Below are 22,896 nucleotides of genomic sequence, written 5' to 3' on the forward strand. Positions count from 1 at the left end.
AAGCACACGTTTCTTTTAGCGTTAAGTGTGTGGGTAATATTTATAATTATCTGTGTATAGACCTCTTCACAAGATGTAAACACTGTATTCGAGGCACTTCCGGTTTCATTTGTTTTATTTTATTTTCACATACATCGTTCAACCTTACATGTACTCATTTAAAAGTTTTGTTGGTTGTATTTTGTTTAAACATTTGTGTAGCTTTGAATAGAAATTGCATGAGAAATTCTATTGGAATGTTTGTATTTAGACAAGTAAAAGTGTGTGAGAGAGTGTGCTCCATTATGCTAGCTAGACTACAGTCATACATCATTATATGATGTATATTTTTATTCTTTTATCCTCTCCGGATGAAAAATCACTGTGGAAACGATTGTAGTGTTGTATGTTTAATTCAAGATTTAAGACAGAAGGTCATATTGGGCAATGACAAAAGGTCAATATAGTGAGGTATGTTGAACAGGGAAAATATGCTAGAGAAGGGATTATTGGGAATAAGTAAAATGATCAGACAAGACTGTGATTTTTTTGTTCAAACAATATACTTACATAAAACATTTTCCTTAAGGAGGCACATAGCTCATTTGTAAATGTTATTATCATATTAAAGATAGCATTTTTTTCGAGGGGATATTGTAACAACAGGCACATGAATATCCTCTGTTGGCATGTACTATCAATAACAGCCAGATATGGTAAAGTCGTATTCAAAATCTTCCAGAACAGTGATGTATTTTTGGCAGGCAGCGTCTGAACATTTGTCTGAACTACGTGGCCACCATTCCACCCAAGCATCCGAATCCAAGGGAAACTTATACCTGAAACGTCATAATGAGAGGAAATGAGCTGACGGGAGACATTTTATAATGAGCAGGAGTGCAGAGAAGAACTCACTTGTAAGCACGACCCACTCGTATCTGCATGTTTTTAGCGGTCATAATCAGATACTGCTTGCCAACTTCAAGGTTTGTTGAGCTGCAAGTCGCCCTTCGGACAAGTTCTATCTCTGTGTCCGATTTGATGTCATCAGCTGGTTCTGTAGAACACAAAGTCAGCGTTTCAATTGAGCTGGGAAACGTGTCAGATTTGGGGTAACACCACGTGGAGATTAATCATAGACACAAGTCAATTCAATACACACTTGCCTTTTTTCAAAGGGGTTCCTTGAACTTTTGCTTTGTAGGTCACAAAGTCCCCCGCAGCCTCAGAGGATTCAATCGACACTTTAAAGGCTGCAAAAAAAACAACAGCAAATGACTTTACATGCACATAAATATGATAGAGTATGCATCCGGAGTTGCAAAGTAGCTTTATAAATTAACATAATAATTTTATTCATTTCAAAATTTATGACATGAAGGCTAAGATAAACATTTACCATATTTAATGCTTTCTCTGCACATGTCCTGTCTGCGCTGCTCAGAGGTGATACTGGGATCAACATTAGACTTGAAATTGCCGCATTCCGCTAATTTTGAAGAAAAATACCAATACCTTGTTAATAAACTAACAAATTCATCTCAATGCACACATATGGTTTGAAATATTTTTTTTTCTTCTTTTGCTATATAAAGTTTAAGTAAATATGGGTCAGCAGTATAAATATGTGGTTTGATATCAATCTTTAATGGTTGATGATTGGCTCTTTTTACTAAAACGCGGGACTTCCACGCTAGTGTGGCCATATTGAGCGTTTCACATATTTTGGTTTTGGTTTAGTTTTATTTTAAATTTTAATTCATTCTGTGTATTTTATTTCATATCAGAGTTGTTTATAAATCAGTAGTTTTAGCTCTAAAATATTAAACTGTGACATGCTGACTCACCTGCCATACACTGGCATTGTTCTCCGTCACAGAGTCGTAAGAGCCTGCGACTTTGTTTGAAGTAGTACTTTGTACACTGATAATCTAAAATCATAAAGTCAGTTGAGTAATTGCCTTATACACTTGAATTCAATTACAAGCAGGAAACAATGTAAAGTACCTGGAGCAGAAAATTCGTAAACTTTGAATACAGAGGCACTGCTCATGCCCACTTCAAACTCCTCCTGAATACGGAAACCCACGCAGTAGAACTCGTCTGACGGTATCTACGTCATTAGAAATGCATTTTACAATTTACACAGGATAAGCTCACTGTATTAGAATGCAGAAATGGGCCAGATAAAGAGATTTGCTCATCGATGCTCACAGAATCGATTTGAAGGATGACTTTGTCACCTTCGATTTCATAGTTGGAAAACCGAGACTCAATTCCGTTCTGATACTGTAAAGAGAGTAAAAAAACAGTTACATTTTTTCAGTTTATTATTACAAAATGTTCACATATTTCACATATTTTTAAGACAAATTACATGTCTTGTGTAAAATAGCATTAAAAACTTAATTCAATTTCATTATATCTAAATGTTATTTTATGTTTTTTCTGGTGGCCCAGCTGCCTGAAAATTACTTTTTTTACAGTGTACAGTTTTCAAAAACAGAAAGACTATTTATAAAATGTTTTAGGCTCTCACCAAATCTAGATCTTCCTGGATCGGGGTCACTCCAGTCGGCAAATTAATTTCCATCACAGCGCGTCCAGTCTCCCTTTCGACCGAATTTTCATGTGGCTTGAACCTTCATGCAAAACAGGGCATTGTAAAAGAATATATAAGCGAATGCTTAAAACATGTACCCATAACAAAGAGCATAAAAAAAGTTTGGCAACTTACTTTGCGCAAGCTACAATCCGCTGTGATGATTGCATTGGATCTGGTTAAACAGAAAATTCAATATTTTTAACTGTAGTTAAAATGTAATAGAATACTGAGCGGAGAAAAGCAAATGTGCACCAGCTACCATTTGTATCTTTGATGCGGCCGTGAACGTCGATTAAGAGATCAAAATGGCATTTTTCATTGCCTTCTGACATTTCATAGTACACTGTTCTCAGCTGTCAAAACATGAGAATATAGTTTTGTACATGTAAAGACAATGACAAGGAATTTCTTTGACATGAAATCAAATGCTAACCGTGGCGAACGACACTCCCGATGACATTGCCGTTTTGATAATGACATCATCGTTTTGGGTCACCTTTGCAATGGAAAAAGCAGAGGTTTTGTGTTAAGTTTAGAAACACTGTTCCTGTGAACTATGGATTTACATCATAAAAAACACAAGCCATACTTCTATTGGTTTAGCCACTGGCTTCTGCTGAGTTAGGTTGATGGTAGTGATGTCACCTTTAGTCCGGTATTCAACGTTGACCTTCATGGCTAAGGTGGCTCGTTTAGCTAACAGGCTGTACCTTGAAAGCGCCTCCAAAGTGAGAATAGTGTCCTAGAAAAATGAGAAAAGAAAGATAACATGAGCTAAAATAATGCAAGACATACATTCGAAACGAGCATAAATTGTAAGGAGAAAGACCTGCGTTGAATGGACGCCTCCGCCGTATCTCTGGTCTTGTGATAGCCAGTTCAGAATGGGTTTGGCATAGTCTGAGTGACCTCTGAGTAAAGTATTAAGCAGGACGTACGCTGTCGTTTCCACACTCTTTGCTGCTGTTTTACTGGGTTTTAATGGATCTTTCTTGGGTTGAGCCTCCTCCCAGAAACGAACCATGGCTGGGTTTCCTGAAAATGTACCAAAATGTGATTTTTTCTCTTAGAAATAGGAAAGTGATTCTTTTTTTGGGGTCAAAACAAGTATAAGACATTACCTATGAATTGAGCCTGTTTCTTGAGTCCCTCGTAAAGTTCATTTGCAGGCATATTGTTGATGTCTACTAGTGTTAGGGCATAGGAAGAAATGGCTCTTACATACAAATTGTTGAGCTTCCGCGTGTGAGCGGAAACATAGTCGGATGCACGGTTTAAAGCCATTTTAAATTCCTGAAAGGATGAATGTGTTGTTAGCCAGATCTCCACTTTTTCAGGGTGGAGGCCACATTAAATTAGACTTGTATCAAACACTCATTTGGAAAACAGTCAGGTTTGTGAGGTTGTAATGTGTAAAGGTCTTGTGCAATGTTCAAATGTTTGTTTGAAACATTTAGTCAAGTTTCTTTTCGGTGTGGCAATGGCTGACCGGTTGATACTAAGGTACAACCCACAGAACAGACTCAGTGACAAACAGATTAAGTTTAGCATTCTTGTTGGTTTCAAACATAAAAAAGTTGTTCCATTACACTGTACAATTACTGTTTACATATTTACTAGAGATGCACAGATATATCGGCAGATAATCGGTATTGGTCCATAAAAGCCCATTTTCTCACTATCGGTCATCGGCCGATAGTTTAGAAACAGCCGATGATCTGGACCGATATATCCTGTCAAACAAAAGAGGACATGTTAAGAAACATCGATGTTCAATATTAATAGTCGTTAATAACATTCTGAAAGTTAAGAAATACTAATTTAATCTTCAGAATCGGTATCGGCATGTATTACTCGTAATAATCTGCTACATATTCGTATTGGTGGAGAAATTTTGTATCGGTGCATCTCTAATATTAAGCAAACATTTGGGGGGAATTTTAAAATACAAAAACTAAATTTACATCTGTCTTTACTGCACAACCTTGTTTTAATTTACGTGAAATAAATAGAGATAATATTGTGCACTTCTTTGGAAAAAAATAGAACTTCAAATATAATATTTAATAAACATGCACGATTAATTCTACAGTATTAACTTATTAAATTTGATCATATATTACTGGGAGTCATACCTCTAAATTAAGATTTTTGATGAATATAGCTTTTTTAATTCCAATCATGACAAACGATGTGAGGTAAACAGTCTGTTCAGTAACATCTGCTCCAGCTCCCTGAAAAAAAAACAAGACAAAGATGATCAAATGCTGGAATACAAGATATCTCTAATATAATCTATATACCCAACCTGTACATACTGTTCATGTAAAATGAAAGAAAAATTTGTCTGCAAAGGATTTCATAACATTCAGACATATACCTGCAAAAATATTCCTAAAATCATGAGTGTATATTTTAGGGCTGTCAAATGATTAATCACGATTAATCTCATCCGGAATAGAAGTTTTTGTTTACATTATATATGTCTGTGTTCTGTACATGTTAACGTTGTGTTTTTAAACACATACAGTACATGCATATATTTAAGAAAAATATAAAAATTGATAGCACTCCATCCAGGGTGTGCACTCCATCCAGGGTGTATCCTGCCTTGATGCCCGATGACTCCTGAGATAGGCGCAGGCTCCCCGTGACCCGAGGTAGTTCGGATAAGCGGTAGAAAATGGAATGGAATGGAATAAAAATTGATGAACGTTTATATGTAATTTAAGTTTTTGGTAAATATAAATAATACATCTCAAAATTGTATTAAATATATTTATGTGTATGTTTTTGTATTTATAAATACAAAATTAATATGCACAATACACGGACACATATTAAGTAAACACAAACTTGCAATTGCAATTAATCAAGATTTATCTTTCGACAGCCCTAGTATATTTATAAACATATTTATATAAAAAACCTGCAATACGTTCTGTTTCTCTCTAAAAAATCATTCATTTGGCTTAGTCAGAAAAATCAACAGTTATATTAACTTGATAAAATCTTTTAAAATCATTTAACAGATTTTTTTCAGTAGGACATATTAAAAAAGTTTAACAGTTAACTTCTATAAACTATACACATTATTTAAGTTTATTTAATGAAAAAAAGTATTAAATTGAATTTTATTTTTAAAGTCACCATGAAACGGAAGCTGCAATTGACTAATTTTCCGTATTGTGACTTATATCCGAGGGAAACAGCTTCTGAAATTAGAAAAAAAATTATGGGGAGGCTTTATTTTGCACTTTCCATTTAGACCTGGAGGTGAGGAGTAAAAATGCCTGGCCATTGGACAGTCGAACAAATAGAAAAAGATGGTCTGCACAGATATATCTTTAACAACGATTACTGCAACACTGTGCAAAACACTTTTTTTCACTTCAATTTACACAATTTAAACATTATATTTAATTTGGCTTTAAAATGTACCCAGATGTGTGGAGTAAATTGTTTCATGTAAAATCACCATTCAATAAAGCATAATGAATATTAAATGAATATTTAAGTAAAACATGCATTATGTTCTGTTGTCTCATACCATAAGTTTCAGTGGTCTAGTTTCAGATTTTTCACTGAAGGAGCCGTCAGGATTTTGACATTGTCTGATCAGCCAAGAGATGGTGTTGCTCATCAAATTAGAATCCACATGGACGTAGTCGTTCATATCAGCGAGAGTCTTGACCACAAGAGCAGTCACCCTAGATAGATATCAATCAAACATACTGCAGATTTGACTCATTTCAGCTAACAAACTTCCAGGCGAAGAAGAACATGTGCAGTTGTTTACCAGGTGCTGGCGGATTTTTCCTCATTTGACCACATACTGAAGGCGTATTCTCTCTTTAACTTAAAGGACATGATGCTGGTGATGCCTGCAAAGAACAGTGAGATATTCCATCACTTAATAGCAAATCCCTACATCCAGTTGTACTGCTTCAGTTGTACCGTGCGATGGAGCTTACCAGATTTCATTTTTCTCATCAGTTCTACGTTACTCGCAGCCATCTCTTTCCCCAGAATGTCCCATTGCTCTGTGCTCTCCAGGAAGTGGTAGACATAGTAGATCGGTAGAAGACCCATCAGTTCCACCTCAGCTGAACCCCTTGGTAGTTGAGTCAACTGATTCAAACCACGTGGATTGGTTAATATTGACAGGAGTTCTCCCAGCAATTCACCTGATGGATATATATAGAAGTTACAAACTCAGTGAAAAGGGTTAACATTGATTGTAACGCATCATGATATCAAGACTCTTAAGTTTTAGAGTGTCACACTTTGGGTCCGTTTTATTTTGAAGGTCTCTAATTTTGTGTTGTTGCTTCTTCGGCTCTTTTATACTCTTTTATATGTTGTCTGTCCAGACATTGGTTGTTTTACTTTACTTAATAGTCCAAGTAACTAATAGTAAACATTTTTAAAGGAAATTTCCTTAAATAAGAAAATAAGATATTCGCATATTTCAATCTCCAAAAATGCTGCACGCTCTTTCATCGCTTTATTACCGTTAATTATCAGAGATCGTTCCACCGTTGACTTTGGCACGATTGTTAGAGGCAGGGAATTTTTTAACTCTAGTGTTCGTATTTGAGTGCCTACAAAAAGACAAAAGAAATGAGGTTTAAAACACAATTGTGCAATGAGCAGAGAGCGTACTGCTACTCTTCAGAGGTTCTTTTACCAAAGACGCCCCTTGGATCGATTCTTCCTCCAACCGTCTGCTCCTTTCTTATTCCTTCTGGCTGTACAGTACAAAGGAAATAGTAGATTATATACTTAAAGAAACAATTCATTCAAAATATTTTAGAGGATAACATGCTTATATAAAATTATTTGTTATAGTTATTTTGTTTCACTAGAATAAGGAAGTCACATACATCTTAAATAGCACGAGGACGAGGAAACTGTGAGATAATTTTTATTTGTGTCTGAACCATTTCTTTCAATATAACTTGGGAACATACAAATGTGTTTGTCGCCAAAGCTCTATTCTTATGTATCAGGTCTTACCACAACTCTCAATGTCTTTTTGAGAATGTCAATCCCGTGACTTGTTTTTAAAGTGAATGTAAGCGTATGAGTTCCCGCTTCCATGGCCATGATGTAGAACTTGACCAAAGCCACAGAGCGACTTTCTATTTTGCCCTTATTTTCATGTGCCAATCCCCCTGTCCCCTTCTGAACACCTTGAAACACACACACTCCCTCTGGTGCTGTCAAGGTTACACTGTACTGTGTGAGAGATACAGAGAAAACAGTGATGTGACAGTCACATGAAGATATAAAAACACAAGTTTAGTGGCATTTACTCTCTTTTTATTCATATTTTGCATGTATTTTTGAATAATAGTAAACTCTTGAAAACGATGAAATAACACAAACGTAGAACTCAAAATAAATAGAAACGATGTGGTCTTATTCTATCAACCAGCATCTATTATGGACTTCTCTTGCCTGCTTTTCTTTATAATTTGGTCCAAATCAAAACTTTTGTTGATTTTGCAATTAAATATTGTATATATATATGAGATAAATGTTCTATAATTTCATGTATTTATAAATTATTTGATCTAAGTTTTATTACTGTTTTGCATATAGACATATTCAAATCACACAGAGTTTTAAAACAGTCATACATTTTTCATTTAAGTGACCCAAACTTTTGAACAATATTCTTAGACTGTCTTAGACTTCTAACTAAACCGTATTTCATATGTTTTGGAGTTAAGATCTCACCGAAGTACTTGAAGAATGCCGGTTGTAGATTGAACCCTTGAGCTCGATCTGCTCTCCACGCACCATTGAATACGGTAAGGGTACATTCACACTTATGCCCTGAGACACTTGAACCTTTGCTGGATCTGAAACGCATATACCTAACCAGAAAAACAATAGAAGAATATGTATTATTCATAATATATTACATATTCATAATGAATTATGCATAATGCATTATTTCCTAAATCAATGTATATGTTTTGAATCGAGCACTAGTTTACTACTTAGTGAATACTGTACAGTTTAACACGTTATAATAGTAGTTTGTTTGTAATGGTAAGTAAAGTAATGAGCGTCTCATTCTAATGGATCCTTTTGTAAAATATGTGGTTTCTTTGCATTGTTAATTTAGTTTCTGTAAAGAAAATATGGCAAGTGTTATTTACCAGTTCATTTGTTGAGCGAATGGCACTGTTATATTAATTTATGGAATGAATTAATTTGGTAATATATTGAAGGGCATCTTGCCTACTCCGCTTTTTGACTCCAGGTCTCACAGTTTGTGGTTCCCAAACGGTCATTTGGGAAGGTCATGTGCCTGTTGCGGTGCATTACACTTAAAAACTGTTTATTCCTATGAGGAAAAATGTCACTTGTTCGTTGGTTTACACGTTTTGTGTTTGGAAACTGGATGCAAACGCATATCATTCTAGCAGCGTTTCGTCACCATGGTGTCAGGTGTCGGAAACAGGCCTAGAAGGCCTCCGTTACACTTCTCAAGCTACTGTTTATTGCTAAGAGCTAAAGCTCTTGAATTAGGTAATAGATGGAGCTTAAATGAAAATATACTTGTTTGCAGAACCAGAGAGTCGACTCTCTCTCGCGGTGCTGTGATTTCTACGCCGACTGCTCTATATGACGCCACATGATGGGTATGTTGAGGCAGAAATGTTCAGAATATTATTTGGTTTACATGAACCTTCACTGCAAAGTGAATGACAATTTATGAACAAAAAGTAACCAGTCAATTTGGCATTTAATGTGACTGCAATAGACGACTCGGATGATTCTTATCTGAGTCTGCTGGGTGTTAATTTCAAACTCTGAAAGAAAAATAATGCCTCAAATCATTTTTAAATGGTTCTACGGACCCCCTGCAATTACGCCACGGACCACTTGGGGTCCGAGTACCCCCGGAGGAGAAACACTGGTCTACTCTACGTTTTTTCACCACAAGGTGACGCCAAAACAATGGATTTTATTACTCACCATCATCGAAAACCCCAACAGCTTTCAGCTCCCATGTAGTCAGCGAGTCTGGAAGATTCTTGTTGATGCTTACTGATCCAGATCTTGAGAAGATATAGCAAATTTTGCTTTAATTTACTATTTATTTCTCTTTCTCAAATAAATATTATTACAAACTTATTTTAAGTAATGAAATCCATTGTAGTGTTTGTGGTCTTACTTTATTGTGTGTTCCTCCCAGAACCAGCTCTCAGGAAAGTAGCTCCGGGTCGTTGGAGATATATCCAACAGAAAGTCAATCGCTGTTAAAGGAATAGTTCACCCCAAATATAACAATTCTGTTTGTTTGGTCTCATGTCAATCGAAACCCGACCATTTATGCTGACGAACACAAAAGAAGGTATTTTGAGAAATGTCTCCAAACAACAATGGCGCCAATTTACTTTAAATATTTGGTTACCAACGTCGTTTGGGACTTCAAAATACCTTTTGTGTTCTGCAGGAGACAGTCATACAGGTTTGGAATGATGTGAGGATGAATAAATGATGAAAAAATATGTTGTCGTCTATATGTTGATGTGGGCAGCAAACATACCAGAGCGACTAAGTATGATCCTGTCCTCGTTGTCTTCATGGAGCTTCATCGCATGTTCGCAGCATTTGTGAAAGGCGTTCTTACACTGTACCACAGCCTTAGGGTGCACCGTTAGCCTCGCAGCACGTTCTCTACAGGATTCAAGGGTCGGGCTACTGCGTGTCCCAGCTAGGCAGCACCGTTTGAACTGCCCGAACGTGTTGGCTGTTGAATAAACATTGTGTGTGATTGTTGTTGTTATTGAAAGATCAGCAGAAGAGGTGCGGGCTATTTTGAATGGCGAGAAACAAACCATATTTTTCAAACTCATCGTTCAAGCTGACCGAGCGCTTTGGTCTAGCCGTAGACGTGCAAACCCCTGATAAATGAAAGAAAGACTGTGAGAGGCCTCAGGAAAAAAAATCTTCACGTTTACATTTGATGGATGTGAAGGTCACCTGCATTGGTGGTCTGGGCGTTGGCATTGGTGAGGATCATAAGGCCGGTGCGGTCGAACACATCGGCGTTGTTTTTGCCAGCCCCTCTTCCACAACCCAAATCGCTTTTCTCTATGTATTGCAACACCTGCAACATGGCGTTAACAATTATGTATATCATTAGCGTCTTTGTTTTTTTTGTCATTGTGCTTGTTGAGTGTACAACTCAGCTCGTTCACCTGTTTTAAAGGGTCTTTATCGTTCGATCTGAGGTTGTACAGTGCCGTGTCTACAGCAGACAATGCCACCAGTGAGTCCTCTATTCTGCTTTTGGTTGACACCGTCAGTTGGAGCTTATCTTTGGGTTTGTATTGTTGTGAGTTGGGAGTTGATATGTCCACCTGAAATATATATATGGTGCCATAGAAGAATCACTTTTGGTTTCCCCAAGACCCATTTACGTAAAGGTTTTTTATATAAATCCTTTCTTTCTGTTTTGTAGTTGCACTAGGGGGAACCTTTTGTGAAACAGGAAAGTTCTTTGGATGTTAAAGGTTCTTTATGGCCGTGGTTCTCAAAAGTTTTGCCTGTAAGTGCATCGCTTTGTGCCGCCACAAATAAAGACTTGTAATTTTAAACTTAAAATTGTTTTGTGGAAAACCCCTTTTTTTGTGGAAATCAGTTACAGTGTGAACGTAGTGAAATAGAAAGTGTTACGTTTAAATCATTGATGCATTTTGCTTGGACATCCAACCACACGGAATCTGCCACCAGCTCGGCTTTGCCCTCGCCGGTCAGGACGTAGTACACCAGCAGACGTGCAGAAGGTACCATGTCTGCCGTTATCTGAATGTTCAAATTCTGACTCTTTTCATTTCTACGTTCGACCGTGTTGTGCCTCACAACCTTCCCCTTTGAGATGATCTAACATGAGAAATGTTTAATTCATTACTGGAATCTACATATTTAAAGTACATATGCTGTTATTAATGTACACTACTGCTAAAAGGGTTAAGATGACCTATTGACATTTATATTTTAGGGAAAAGCCAACTCAACAAAACTATAACTGAATAGCACAAAGGTAAGTATTAGAATTTTGGTAAACAACAAGTGAGTTTTACCTGGTAGCTGAAGGCCTTCAGAGAAAGATATACGCGAGATTCAAAGTGAACTTCGATATTTGTGTACTCGCCGACTTTGAACTTGATAGAGTCAGATGGTAAATTTATGTACAGATACCGATGATTGGTAGACACATATGATTCGACCTTATGTTTGACTTGGACTTGGGACTGATCTTCTGTCTCAAACTGAAATCAAAACAATATGAATATATTTAGCATACATATTTGACACATTATAGCGCTAAATAACAAATTAAACATTGAATTTTTTCTCCCTATTCACTGAATATCTACAAGTCACATTTCTATTGATGTGTTGTATTATTACTTTTCAGGTGGCTCAGTTGAAGTTTTGAACATTTTACAAAGGGGTGTTAAAGGTGCTTTGTGTAATTTTTTGGAGGATCTATTGACAGAAATGCAATATAATAATACAGATAACTATGTCTTCAGAGGTGTATGAAGACCTTACATAATGAAGGGTTAGGTTTTTACACCTTAGAATGAGCTATTTCTATCTACAGACAAAGTGGGTCCCCTTGAATGAAATTCGCCATGTTGTTTCTGCAGTAGCCCTAAACAGACAAACTCCTCTAAAGAGAAGCGAAAACGTGAACGTGTCAGCCACCGTAGTGCTACGTTGTGGAGAGGTGGATTGAGCTGTTGGTTGCAATTTACAACCTCACCACTAGATGCCGCCACAAACCACTCATTACTCCTTTAAACACCCCAAGTAAAACATTCATGAATATTTGAGCCAATTGAATCATTTAAATAGTCACTAGAAAATGTTGAACTGGGCTCTGTATATAGACAACTCATTGAAGTGGTTCAGAATTTCATATTAAAATGTTCCACAGGTTCACTCACACTGAATTCAGCTTTTTGCCCGTCTGTGGGTATATTACATATGAAGTAAGCAATTCCATCCCTTGCACTTGTTGCTGTCATCGTATCATAGTTTCCAGAGAATTTGAAATGATCTTCTTCGTTGTTAACATTTGTTATCATTGCTCTTGCTTTGACTGATACTCCTCGTTCTGGCTCACCCAAAGGATTCGTCACCAAGACCTATGACCAGAAGACTCATACAGTACAAAGACTACGGACATGCATATTTGTAGAATGATTCTTTAGCTTTACATTTCTTATGATGAGTTGCTGTAGTTTCACATACAAGTTTATTACAGTAAAAATAATTACAGTAAAGACCGATATCTTACTCGGATAGCGTATGGTAAGCCAGGCTTGATGAATGGAGGGGTTGCGACCACTTTCAGGGTAAATGGAGTTTCTGCAAACTTCACATGTGACATCACTCCCTGCTCGGAGATACCACCTGAATATGACAAGGGGTAACAATAAGTGCATTTTACAGAATCATATTTGATCCTTATAATTTATTATTTAGTTTGATATTGAAAAAAAATAATAATGCTAACTAGACCCACCAGTTGACTCTTGCACCAAAACTATCACGCGTAGGAAAGTATTTGGCTTCATGTCTCGAAGGTCTTGAGGTCCATCAGGCATAGTCAACAGAGCTGACTTGATTTTTAGACTGACATCCAGGTTTCCATCTATCATCTATAAGGGGTAACACACTTTGAGAACGGATATACGCACGTGAGTTTTGATGACTGCAAAACTGATTCTACCTGATAAAATGTGAAGGTTGATGGGATCATGACAGTTTCATCTGGAGTACTGTAGCCAAACCTCAAGAACACAGCAGCTTCACTAACCGGTGTTCCTTGCAAATACCTTTCAAGGCAAATAAGTGATTGTCATTTGCAAGGAACTATGTAGTTACACAAATCTAAATCAGACATTAAAATCGCTTGCAAAACATACGATCCTCATAGTTCCATGTTCCAATCGAAAAGATAATGTAAGTTGCAAAATGCATTTACCCAGCAAACACAGGAGCTTCACCTAATGTTATTATTTGCTTCCCGATTGGTTGTTTATTTTTATCTGAGTTTTTGGAAACCAGTGTTCTAGGAAATGTTGCAAAGTATTTTTAAATAACCTAAATATAACAGCTTGCTCCCTAATGGTTATTTTTGCAACAATAAATAACGTTTCTAGAATGTTGCAAGGTGTTTTTTAAATATCCTAGAAATTACAATATGTTCCCTAACGGTTATTTCTAGGTTATTTAAAAAACACCTTGCAACGTTCTAGAAACGTTATTTATTGTTGCAAAAATACAATGGCTTTGTGTTTCATAATCCTAAATAGCTCTTCCATGTTTTATATCCTAACATAGTTTTACAAATGTTGTTTTTGACGCAATATTTGTTTTACAATTTCAAATGTTGAAACATTTCTGCCTGTAAGACATTTTTATAAAAACATTGAAACGTGATAGATTTCCGGTGGGGTTTCAGAATTTTTGTCCCTACGTTATGTATAAAAAACAAAACAGAAAAACTCACTTGGCAGAAATCCTCAGCTTGAAAGACTCAATGTTGCTAGCACTGATGTAGTTTTCCTCCGGCTTGATTTGAAGTGAAATACTGGGCAGCACTGAGACGGATGCAGTAACATGGGTTCAAACAACAACACTTCAAATGCCTCAACTTTTAATATTCATTTGGAAATGGTATTAAATCATTGCTCTTACCGTATTCTTTGACCTCAAATTCAGCAGTGGCAGCAGTTTCAAATATTTCAGTGTAAGTGGCCTGGATTTTCCAGATTCCAAAACTGAAAAACATCAGATGAACATTGCTGATAAGCAACATGTTTTGGATGCTGATTTAACTAAACGGAATAGTTATACTTAATTGGACTTTACTGGGTCTCTTTATTTGGATCAATCTAAACATAACTTTGAATAATAAATATGTCTCACGTTGGCTTAAGAGGTATTTTGAACGGAGGAAGAAGTGGTTTCGCTCCATTGATTTCAGTCATGTCAATCATTTCTACCTTGAGACCATTGGGGTCCTAAAGAAAGCTTTGAATCAATAAGGTTCACCTGTAGCAAAAAATGGTTAGTAAGAAGCAGCGATAAAGATGCTCACCACGAACGTCAGGGTTACGGGACGCCCAGATTTCCTCAGCTCCTCATTCATGGAATAAACACGCACTTGTACTGTGAACCCACAGAAGATCAAAGTGTTTTCACATAAATTTACTCTTTACATTTGTGGCATTCACGTCTATGATATTTCTCCTGAGAAAAAGAGTCAGAAATGTCTCCACTAGAGTTTCAGAAAGGATCTCTACAATGTCTCATACGGAGCTCCGATTTGTCAAGTCTACAATCAATATTATTGCAGAACTCTAATCCCTTTCTGCCGGGACAAGATGAGAAATGTTTAAGAAACCCACACACACTCAGATATAAAGGAATCTTATCATACTGACCCTCCTGATCAGGCGTGTATAATGGTTTGTCAGTCTGGATGAAAAGAAAACCATTAACATTAGTGACTGGGATTCTTTCATGTGTATTGAAACCACTCGAAATGGCCTGAAGATAGACATGCGTCTCCCCCTTAGGAAAATCATCAGGCATGATCTAGAAGCAAAGAAAAGAGCTTTAATCAAACATTCATACAGAATAACGTTGAATTGGATGCGTTAGATTAGAATAACGTTATATTCACGGGCTTACCTTTAAGGTGGCCATCGCTTGATATTTGTTGTGGACATTGAGTTTTAGGGATTGAAAGGCATATCTTTTGTCTCCATGTGCCAGTGTTTTCTTTAAAGAAAGATCCACAATGGTTTCCGTGTCATAGCCAAACAACTGCACCAGCACACTTTCTGAAGCGTCGAGTCGCAGGAGTTTGGGTGCAGTGATTAAATATCTGCAAAATAGCACCAAAATTGATTTGTAAAAAAGTCTGTGGGTTTACTTTAGTTGTAGACAAAGCTATTCATTTTAAATATAGATGCTTGACTGTAAACAGAAAGAGTGAATACACTTACATACGTATATACTAAACAATGATCTTTGTTCAATATTATTGTAAAGATGTTAAAGAATGTAAACTTTCGACTTACACTTTATCCTGAGCGCAAATGCAAGCGAAAAGATGAAATAAGCAGATCAAAATGAAACGTGCCATCATAGACTGCTTGCTGCAAAACAACAAGCTTCTGCTACTAGTTCATATCATCATATCATCTGCTGTGCTTGTTTTAAGTTAATTATTAGCTCAACTGTCTTAAAAGAAGAGAGGATTTCTCTAAAAAGTCTGAAAATGAATGAAGGAAAAGTCAGAATAAACTAGACCTAAACAATCACAATTTTGATGATTATTTTGTTTTTACATCAGAAATTGTAACATTTTAATGGTCAATGCTCAGATACAGTTTAAACAGGTATAGATCTATTTGCCACAAATATAGATTTTACAGAGCTATTTGCTTTGCAATGGTTTATTGTGCAAGAGACTTGAAAACACTCTGATTTACGGGAAATGTTATCATTGATTTGCTGAATATGGGTCATGGGTGAAAAAAGTTTGCAACTCACCCTTACAAAAAATATTTTATTTAGCCGTGCTTTTAGTATACTTCTTTTGAACTAAAAAGGGAATTTTTTAAACACTTAAAGATACAAATATATGTATATGCTTGACACATTATTACTGAAAAGTCTAAGTACATTTGACCTGTAATTGTATCTAGTCTCTTGATCGAGATATAGTTCAAATCTACTGAAAGTACAAATAAAGGTATATTACGAGTATAAAAAATTATGTTTTTAAATTACCTTAATAAAAACTTGGTATTATATATAACTTGCTAAATTAACACAAAAAATAGTAAACTGTGTGTATAATGTCAAGTACCCTCGTAAAAACCTCACTTGTAGTATAATTCCAGTATAAAACAAAAACCTTCTCATCACTGTACACTGTACTGTCTGGCCAAAACTATAAAAAACAAATAAAGTTGTTAGTTGTAAAACTTGCCAGACAGAAATCTACACATCTTTCATCAAGCCATCCCTCATATAACCACCCATCTATTATATATCAATACATATGGATCGATTTGATTATTATTGTCTTGTATACATTTTCACACATTAGGATTAAATGTAACATTGTTACAATTTATCCTGCCATCAAAGCCATTAACAGTTGCTATGAAGTGGTTGACATATTTCAGTATGGTACATGTGTTAGGCAACAGGACAGTGATTAAGATAAAATAGGTTTGGATTTGGTGACCTAAATGAGAAATTGAAAAATACATGAAGAAACTTACTTGCCAAAACATACTTTGTGCAATATCTTTGTGAAAACACATTAAAACTTTTCAAATATTTGCAGAAATTCGTCATCTGACAATGCCTGAAAAATACAGAAAGCAAAAACATCCATGCCACAGTTAACACTGCGTTACTTTGTGCCCCGCACTCCCCTATACTTTTATAAACTAAAAATATAGTCTGAAGTATTGAAATAATAGCCTACACTGTAAAACTTTGCTGTAGTTTTGCAGCAGGTTTGCCAGTAGCATACTGTAGATTTCATTTTTAATTAAATTTTAAACATAAACTTATTTCTTATATTTTCTATAATGAAACAAGACTGAATATCTTAAATCACTTTTCTTGTTATGTAAATGTATCGTTATTTAGGATGTTTCAAATATTTGTATACTAGAAAACAACACAATAATGCTTAGGAAAAATGTCATTTTTTTGGAGTGTTGCTGTGGTAATGTCAATCTCTTCTTGTTCATTTTGAGTCAATGTGTATTACTTTAATTGAAGTAAAGTTTAACACAAATTGAAAACAGTACTAATAGGAAAGTAATCTAAGTTACTAGCAAACCAAAGGTTTTACAGTGTACACTTACAGTGCTATTACATTGATTAGTATACTGTACTTGTTCTTAAATTATACTTTTTAGTTATTTGATGTGACACCAAGCAATAAAAAGCTACCAACAAAAAAACTAAACCATGAAAAAGTGACAAAACACTGACGGCGTTTGTTAATTATTTATTGAGCATACACTGTGAATACCCAAATAATTTGATAAAAGCAAACATATAGGGCTTATACATAATATAATAGAACCAAGTTTGGTAATAATACTTTAAGCTTTACATACACACTCAGATAAAGTGACTATTCCATATTTTTGGAAATAAATCTTAAAACCATATATACATTCTTTTACATACTTCATATTGTTCATTCACAATGACATGCTTTTAACTTGCGCCTCTATGACCGGAAAGTAGTGACGCAAATTGGTCAGCAAGTGGCGCTTGATCCCGGTGTATCCCCTGTTTTACTGTCTGTTATACAGGCAGATGAATAGACACTCTTTCTCTGTATTTTTCATCTTCATAATTCTTTAATGCCTTATTATTTGCCTTTTCGTTGATCTTTGAGACTAATGTGGATAAAATGCTTGATTTAACCTTAGTGGAATAAGGAAGAAAACAATACAGTTGCATGCACATATGAAAAGATACATTCTAAATGGCATTATTAGTTTGATAGTATGGCAGTCGTTTGCCATGACAAAAAAACTTTTAAGAACCATTTGTTGTCGTTCCAATAAGAATTCAACATGAACATACAAAAACGGCCCCTCGATGGCCAGTTTACTTCAGTTCTGTCTGTGAGTTGCGCAGGCCTTATTTCGCCATATCTGATCACTGCTTTCTGCTTCACATGGCCAGGATGGCAAACCACAAAGTGAGAGTACTGAACAGGACCTGCTTTACATAGACACACAGCCTGCGAGACTGCAAACATCTGAAACGCTTGAGTTTGATAAGCTCTCTCAAAGCACCATGGTGGGTATGTGATGCACCAGCGAGGCCGGGTGATGAACCTGTGCCAGCTGAGGAGGAGGTGGGGGTGAGTGGGCCGGCAATCCCATCACAGCCCCTGTGTTGGGCGGCCTGTGTCGTGCGCTCTTCTGGTGTGCCCGCAGCCCTGCCAGTTGGGAGTACGCGCTCTGGCAGACGTGGCACTTGTAGGGCCGCTCGCCCGTGTGGAGGCGCACGTGGTTGCGCAGGGTGGAGGACTGACTGAAACGTCGGTTGCAAAAACGACACACGAAGGGCTTGTCCAGCGTGTGGATACGCATGTGGGAGCGCAGGTTACTGCGGGAGTTGAAGCCCCTGTGGCAGATGACACAGCGCATGCGACTGGCTGTGGAGAGGTTGGCGGAGCAGACGCTGTCGCACAGGTTGAAGTCATCTGTGAGGAATAAAGTGAAATGTTCAAATACTTGACACAGATGTTAATGCAGTCTTAACTATAGTGTTATTGTAACGCTATGCTTATGATAAAGATCCGGCTTGTCGTAGAGGTACCAAATCCCACCCTTAGCCCTTTAAGCAGCAGAATTACGCACCATTTTTAGTCTTTTTCTGTTGTTCCTCATCGATGCCAGGGACTCCCGGGATGCCCAGGAAGGTGTTGTGGGAATTCCCATACCACACGAGCAGTTCTTGATCTGGAGGAATTGTCTGTCAATCAAATAAATAATGTTTTATTTACTAAGCCAGGGCAATATTTAAAGTGTTTGCTTTCATAAACAAATAATTCATATAATTAAATTAGGCTTCTTGTGGATGTGCCCTATGACATAAATATACAATATGAACATAAATAAAATAGATCAACGCACCTCAACAGCTTTGTAAAATATGCTGCTTCCAATCTGCACAACCTCGAGATTCTGTTCTTGCTCGTTGCGCGCGCATTTGATGTAAGTCATCCAGCTGCGATGATCCTCTTGGCTGGCATCGATAAAATAGCGCACCGTGCCATCCTCATTGAAAACCTGAGAACAACAGAAAGCTTTTCGTGAATGTCTGACTTTGAGACTGTACGAAGCCAAACTCTCAAAAACAGCGCGTTTGCGCCCGCGACACCTGTTGCACGTACCTCCCACATGAGATTGTTGTTCTTGAAGAGATCTACATGCTCGGGTGAAATGACCCTGCCAGTGAACGGACCCATCTCGGTGCCAGCTTTTATCCAGGTTTTGGAGAAGATGCCAAGCCCTTCCCCTGGGATGGAGCTTTGCGCAATGATGACTTCACTTGGCAGCACCAAGCTGGAGAGTTTCTGGACCTCTGGAAAGAGAAAGCGGGTAAAGGTGAGTGAGCTGTTAGATGAATTAGCAAGCAAAGAAAAGAAAAGAAAACTTACTCAATTGTTTTACAAACGCTATTTGCCTATTTAAAGCAAAAGAAAAGGCAAAAAGCACAATAAAATCATAAAAATAATGTTAAATTATAACAAATTATGCCTTGCATATTTTTCGTTTTATATTTCAAACTGTGCTTTTTATTGTAGGCCTGTATAAAGGAATGTGCAGTCTGCGCGTCAGAATACCTTCAAATGGCGAGACTCAAATAAATGTCAATTGCCTTTTAAGTCTAACAATCCAGGAATTTTCCACGCTTTAAATGTGACGAGGCTACATATTCATAGGCAAGAAACAGCTTATTCCGTATTCATTATCCTTTCAGCAACTTTGTAGCACAAAATGAGCGCTGAATGAAACCAGGTTTCTCTTTAAACGGCCCAGGAATTTCTGACAAAACGCAGAAAAGGAGATTAGCTGCTTGACATGGTGTGAATAGCAGCGAAATCAGCTTTCACGGCATATTAACAGCGGGACGGGAAACTTTAAATGAGACCGAGGGAAAGAAAAGTGTCAAGGCGGGGGTGTGGAGACTGTCCCGGGCTGATGAATGACAGCCTATTCTCCATCTAACGTCCTGGATTCTTTCTCAGGTCAAGAACAACCCTCATGATTTTAATAGACTGATTTGAATTACTTTAAGCATTACGCGGTGTATGAATTGCAATGCTTAAAATGTGATATTGTATAGAAAGCTTTTGGAAATAATATTAATTTCACATGCACTTTAAAAAAAAAAAGTTTCCATTAAGAACATTCATATTAAAAAAAAGCGTGTTTGTAGTGGAAAAAGATTTTAAAAATCATCCTTTAAAATCTGTGCCATATTGCCAAACGCGCTTTGGAGCTTTTTCTAAATTGATAAAACATGAAATTGTAAACATTTTAAATGTATGATCATTTTAACGTTTTAGAAAACGAATAATGCGAAATCGTGTTCAATCACCTCCAGAAAAGGACTGCGCCAGGACCTCTGCGGTGAAGGCTGTTTTGGGGCTGACGGTGGTTGTCTTTTCCTCGAACAGGTGTTCCCCCAGCACGTTCCTCCAGCGGCCGTACAAGAAACTGTGAAGGATGTCAGAGGTGATGATGTCGGACAGGGCCAAAGTCTGCTGCTTAAATCCAGCCTTCAGAACCAAAGCATCGGCAGGCAACACTGAACCCATGATGACGGCAAAAACTCTTGTCGACAATAACGGAAAATATCCCCTTTGCTGTTAAAATTGGACGAAAAGTCAGAAGCCGGCGCAATATGGAGACTCTCTTCTTCGCTAAGTGTCGAGAGAATGTTGCGCCTCTCCGCGGTCCCGGTGGGCTTTATATGCGTCAGGTCTGACCCACGGTAATTAGTTATTAATGACCCTCCCCTTGTGTTCTTTAGACTTGTTCAACCAGAGGAAAAACGCCACACTCTTTATTGAGTGGCTACTCCTGAGGGGGGGGGGGGAGATGGGGTTGAGGAAGAAGGGGGGCCTTGTGTGTGTGTTGATGTTCAGGATCCAACAACCACGTTTTGGCTAAAATAACAAGCCCCCATGCATCTCCACACTGTGCGCCCCGCTCCAGCTGTTTGCTCGCCTGAGAGGCGCACTGCGCTTTTGGCATGGAAAAGCACTTGAGACAACACAAATATTTATTGCGAAGACGAGTAAAGGGAAGGGTTTATAAATTGACAATCTTGTTGATTTTTTATGTATTTTGCTGACTAAGGTGATCAATCCAAAAATATAAATCCGTTGTATTGATGCGCACAGAGAAAATTACTATTTTGTATCTTTAGATTTTTTTTCTTTCTGGAGTTTAAAGATTACCTGAGCGTTTTTCGTGCCATGATGCCAATATTTATTGTACCAGATTATTTTATAAACATTCAGTGCGCAATTAATTATTGCTTCAATTCAAATCTAGTATCACAAACTTTCTGTTAGTTTGTATTTACGACTTAGTTCTATTTGTAGGACGCAGTAATCGTATCGAAATTAAACTCGCATAAACACTCTGAATGAGTTTTAATGATGTGCTTTGGAGTACGCAAATATGCAAAGTCGTCTGGGTCAAGTATATCTTTTATTCAATCTTTTTCAGGCCGAAGTAATTTAATATTCATGGATGTTAATTTAAAGTCTTTTAGTATTGTGCGAGGTGTATATGGGCTTTTTTTATGAAAAGCTCCTTGCCTTTCCCCCTCTTTCTCCGTGCTTGATGGACTGAGACAAAATGGGCAGTACCCCCCTTTCCAACAGGGAGGACATCTTTATTCCTTCCCCGGCTTGCGGGTTTCCTATTCAGCTCTCCTCAAAATAATGCCGGCTGAATGAAAAGTGCTGCAAATCAATCTTTCATGGTGTTTTTGAGGGCAATTTGACATCCATGCACTCTTCTTTTCTTTAAGATAAGTACAAGGGGATGGCCCGAAAAAAATCTGGACAAGGACGGGGTCTGGCAAGTGGGGAGAGCCGCGAGCGAGAACTTCCAAAGAGAGATGCGAGGAGAGCGCAGAGGAGAATGTAGGTGAGTGATAGGGCAAGAAAAAAGATTAGGACTCAACAGCTGCTTTGGGGGATAGCCCCCGTCCTCGGGTTTCTTTTTCTTTGGGATTTGACCCTCCCTTTTGAATTGGATTTGCACAAGTAGAGATTGATTTGTTTTTATTGCGCTATTATAAGTTTCATAAATAAGGGCAAACGTATAGCCTGGGGGGGATAGATGTATCACAACAAACAGGGCAACGATTCGTTTTCATTAGAAAGGAAATTAAAATGTTGACATCATTTAGGAGAATACAAAGAGTTTGCAAAAAAACGCTTTTAATGTCTGAAGATGAAAAGGACAAAACGTGAAAGTTTAAGCATAACGTTCACAAATAATTTAGCCTTTTTTGCGAACAAATAGAAACGAATTTAAAATCCTGTTTAGAATGTATACAAGCCTGAAACATAAAGACATTTATTTCTTTTTTATTTGTTTGTTTATTTTAAAAAATAACCATATTTTTATTGCGTATAATTATTAGAGAAGTCGTGTTTCTTATGGAACTGCTTTAAA

At 37.1% G+C, this 22,896-nt stretch overlaps 2 protein-coding genes across 2 annotated transcripts; both read right to left on the bottom strand.

Annotated features, from left to right (window-relative positions):
* Positions 1-97: 97 nt before the first annotated feature.
* Positions 98-15,866, bottom strand: c5 (complement component 5). The gene is made up of 41 exons (XM_056746712.1): positions 15,718-15,866; positions 15,326-15,521; positions 15,076-15,229; positions 14,730-14,800; positions 14,558-14,652; positions 14,327-14,409; positions 14,139-14,229; positions 13,356-13,461; positions 13,149-13,284; positions 12,921-13,036; positions 12,568-12,768; positions 11,695-11,883; positions 11,288-11,494; positions 10,810-10,971; positions 10,592-10,718; positions 10,447-10,512; positions 10,155-10,358; positions 9,780-9,861; positions 9,581-9,663; positions 8,330-8,469; positions 7,604-7,825; positions 7,275-7,335; positions 7,099-7,188; positions 6,559-6,771; positions 6,384-6,468; positions 6,135-6,294; positions 4,720-4,818; positions 3,706-3,877; positions 3,414-3,619; positions 3,174-3,326; positions 3,018-3,080; positions 2,844-2,937; positions 2,717-2,756; positions 2,519-2,621; positions 2,194-2,268; positions 1,987-2,092; positions 1,827-1,910; positions 1,379-1,468; positions 1,146-1,232; positions 895-1,036; positions 98-818 (listed from the first exon to the last, which is right to left on the bottom strand). Exons 1-41 carry the CDS (start codon positions 15,783-15,785, stop codon positions 677-679), a joined length of 5,064 nt encoding a protein of 1,687 aa, XP_056602690.1. The 5' UTR covers positions 15,786-15,866; the 3' UTR covers positions 98-676.
* A 1,930-nt stretch (positions 15,867-17,796) lies between these two features.
* prdm12b (PR domain containing 12b) lies at positions 17,797-21,096 on the bottom strand. The gene is made up of 5 exons (XM_056746749.1): positions 20,798-21,096; positions 19,587-19,777; positions 19,327-19,482; positions 19,051-19,165; positions 17,797-18,893 (listed from the first exon to the last, which is right to left on the bottom strand). Exons 1-5 carry the CDS (start codon positions 21,015-21,017, stop codon positions 18,472-18,474), a joined length of 1,104 nt encoding a protein of 367 aa, XP_056602727.1. The 5' UTR covers positions 21,018-21,096; the 3' UTR covers positions 17,797-18,471.
* Positions 21,097-22,896: the final 1,800 nt, after the last annotated feature.

Source organism: Triplophysa dalaica, chromosome 4 (assembly GCF_015846415.1).
Source record: "Triplophysa dalaica isolate WHDGS20190420 chromosome 4, ASM1584641v1, whole genome shotgun sequence".
NCBI classification, from domain to species: Eukaryota; Metazoa; Chordata; class Actinopteri; order Cypriniformes; family Nemacheilidae; genus Triplophysa; species Triplophysa dalaica.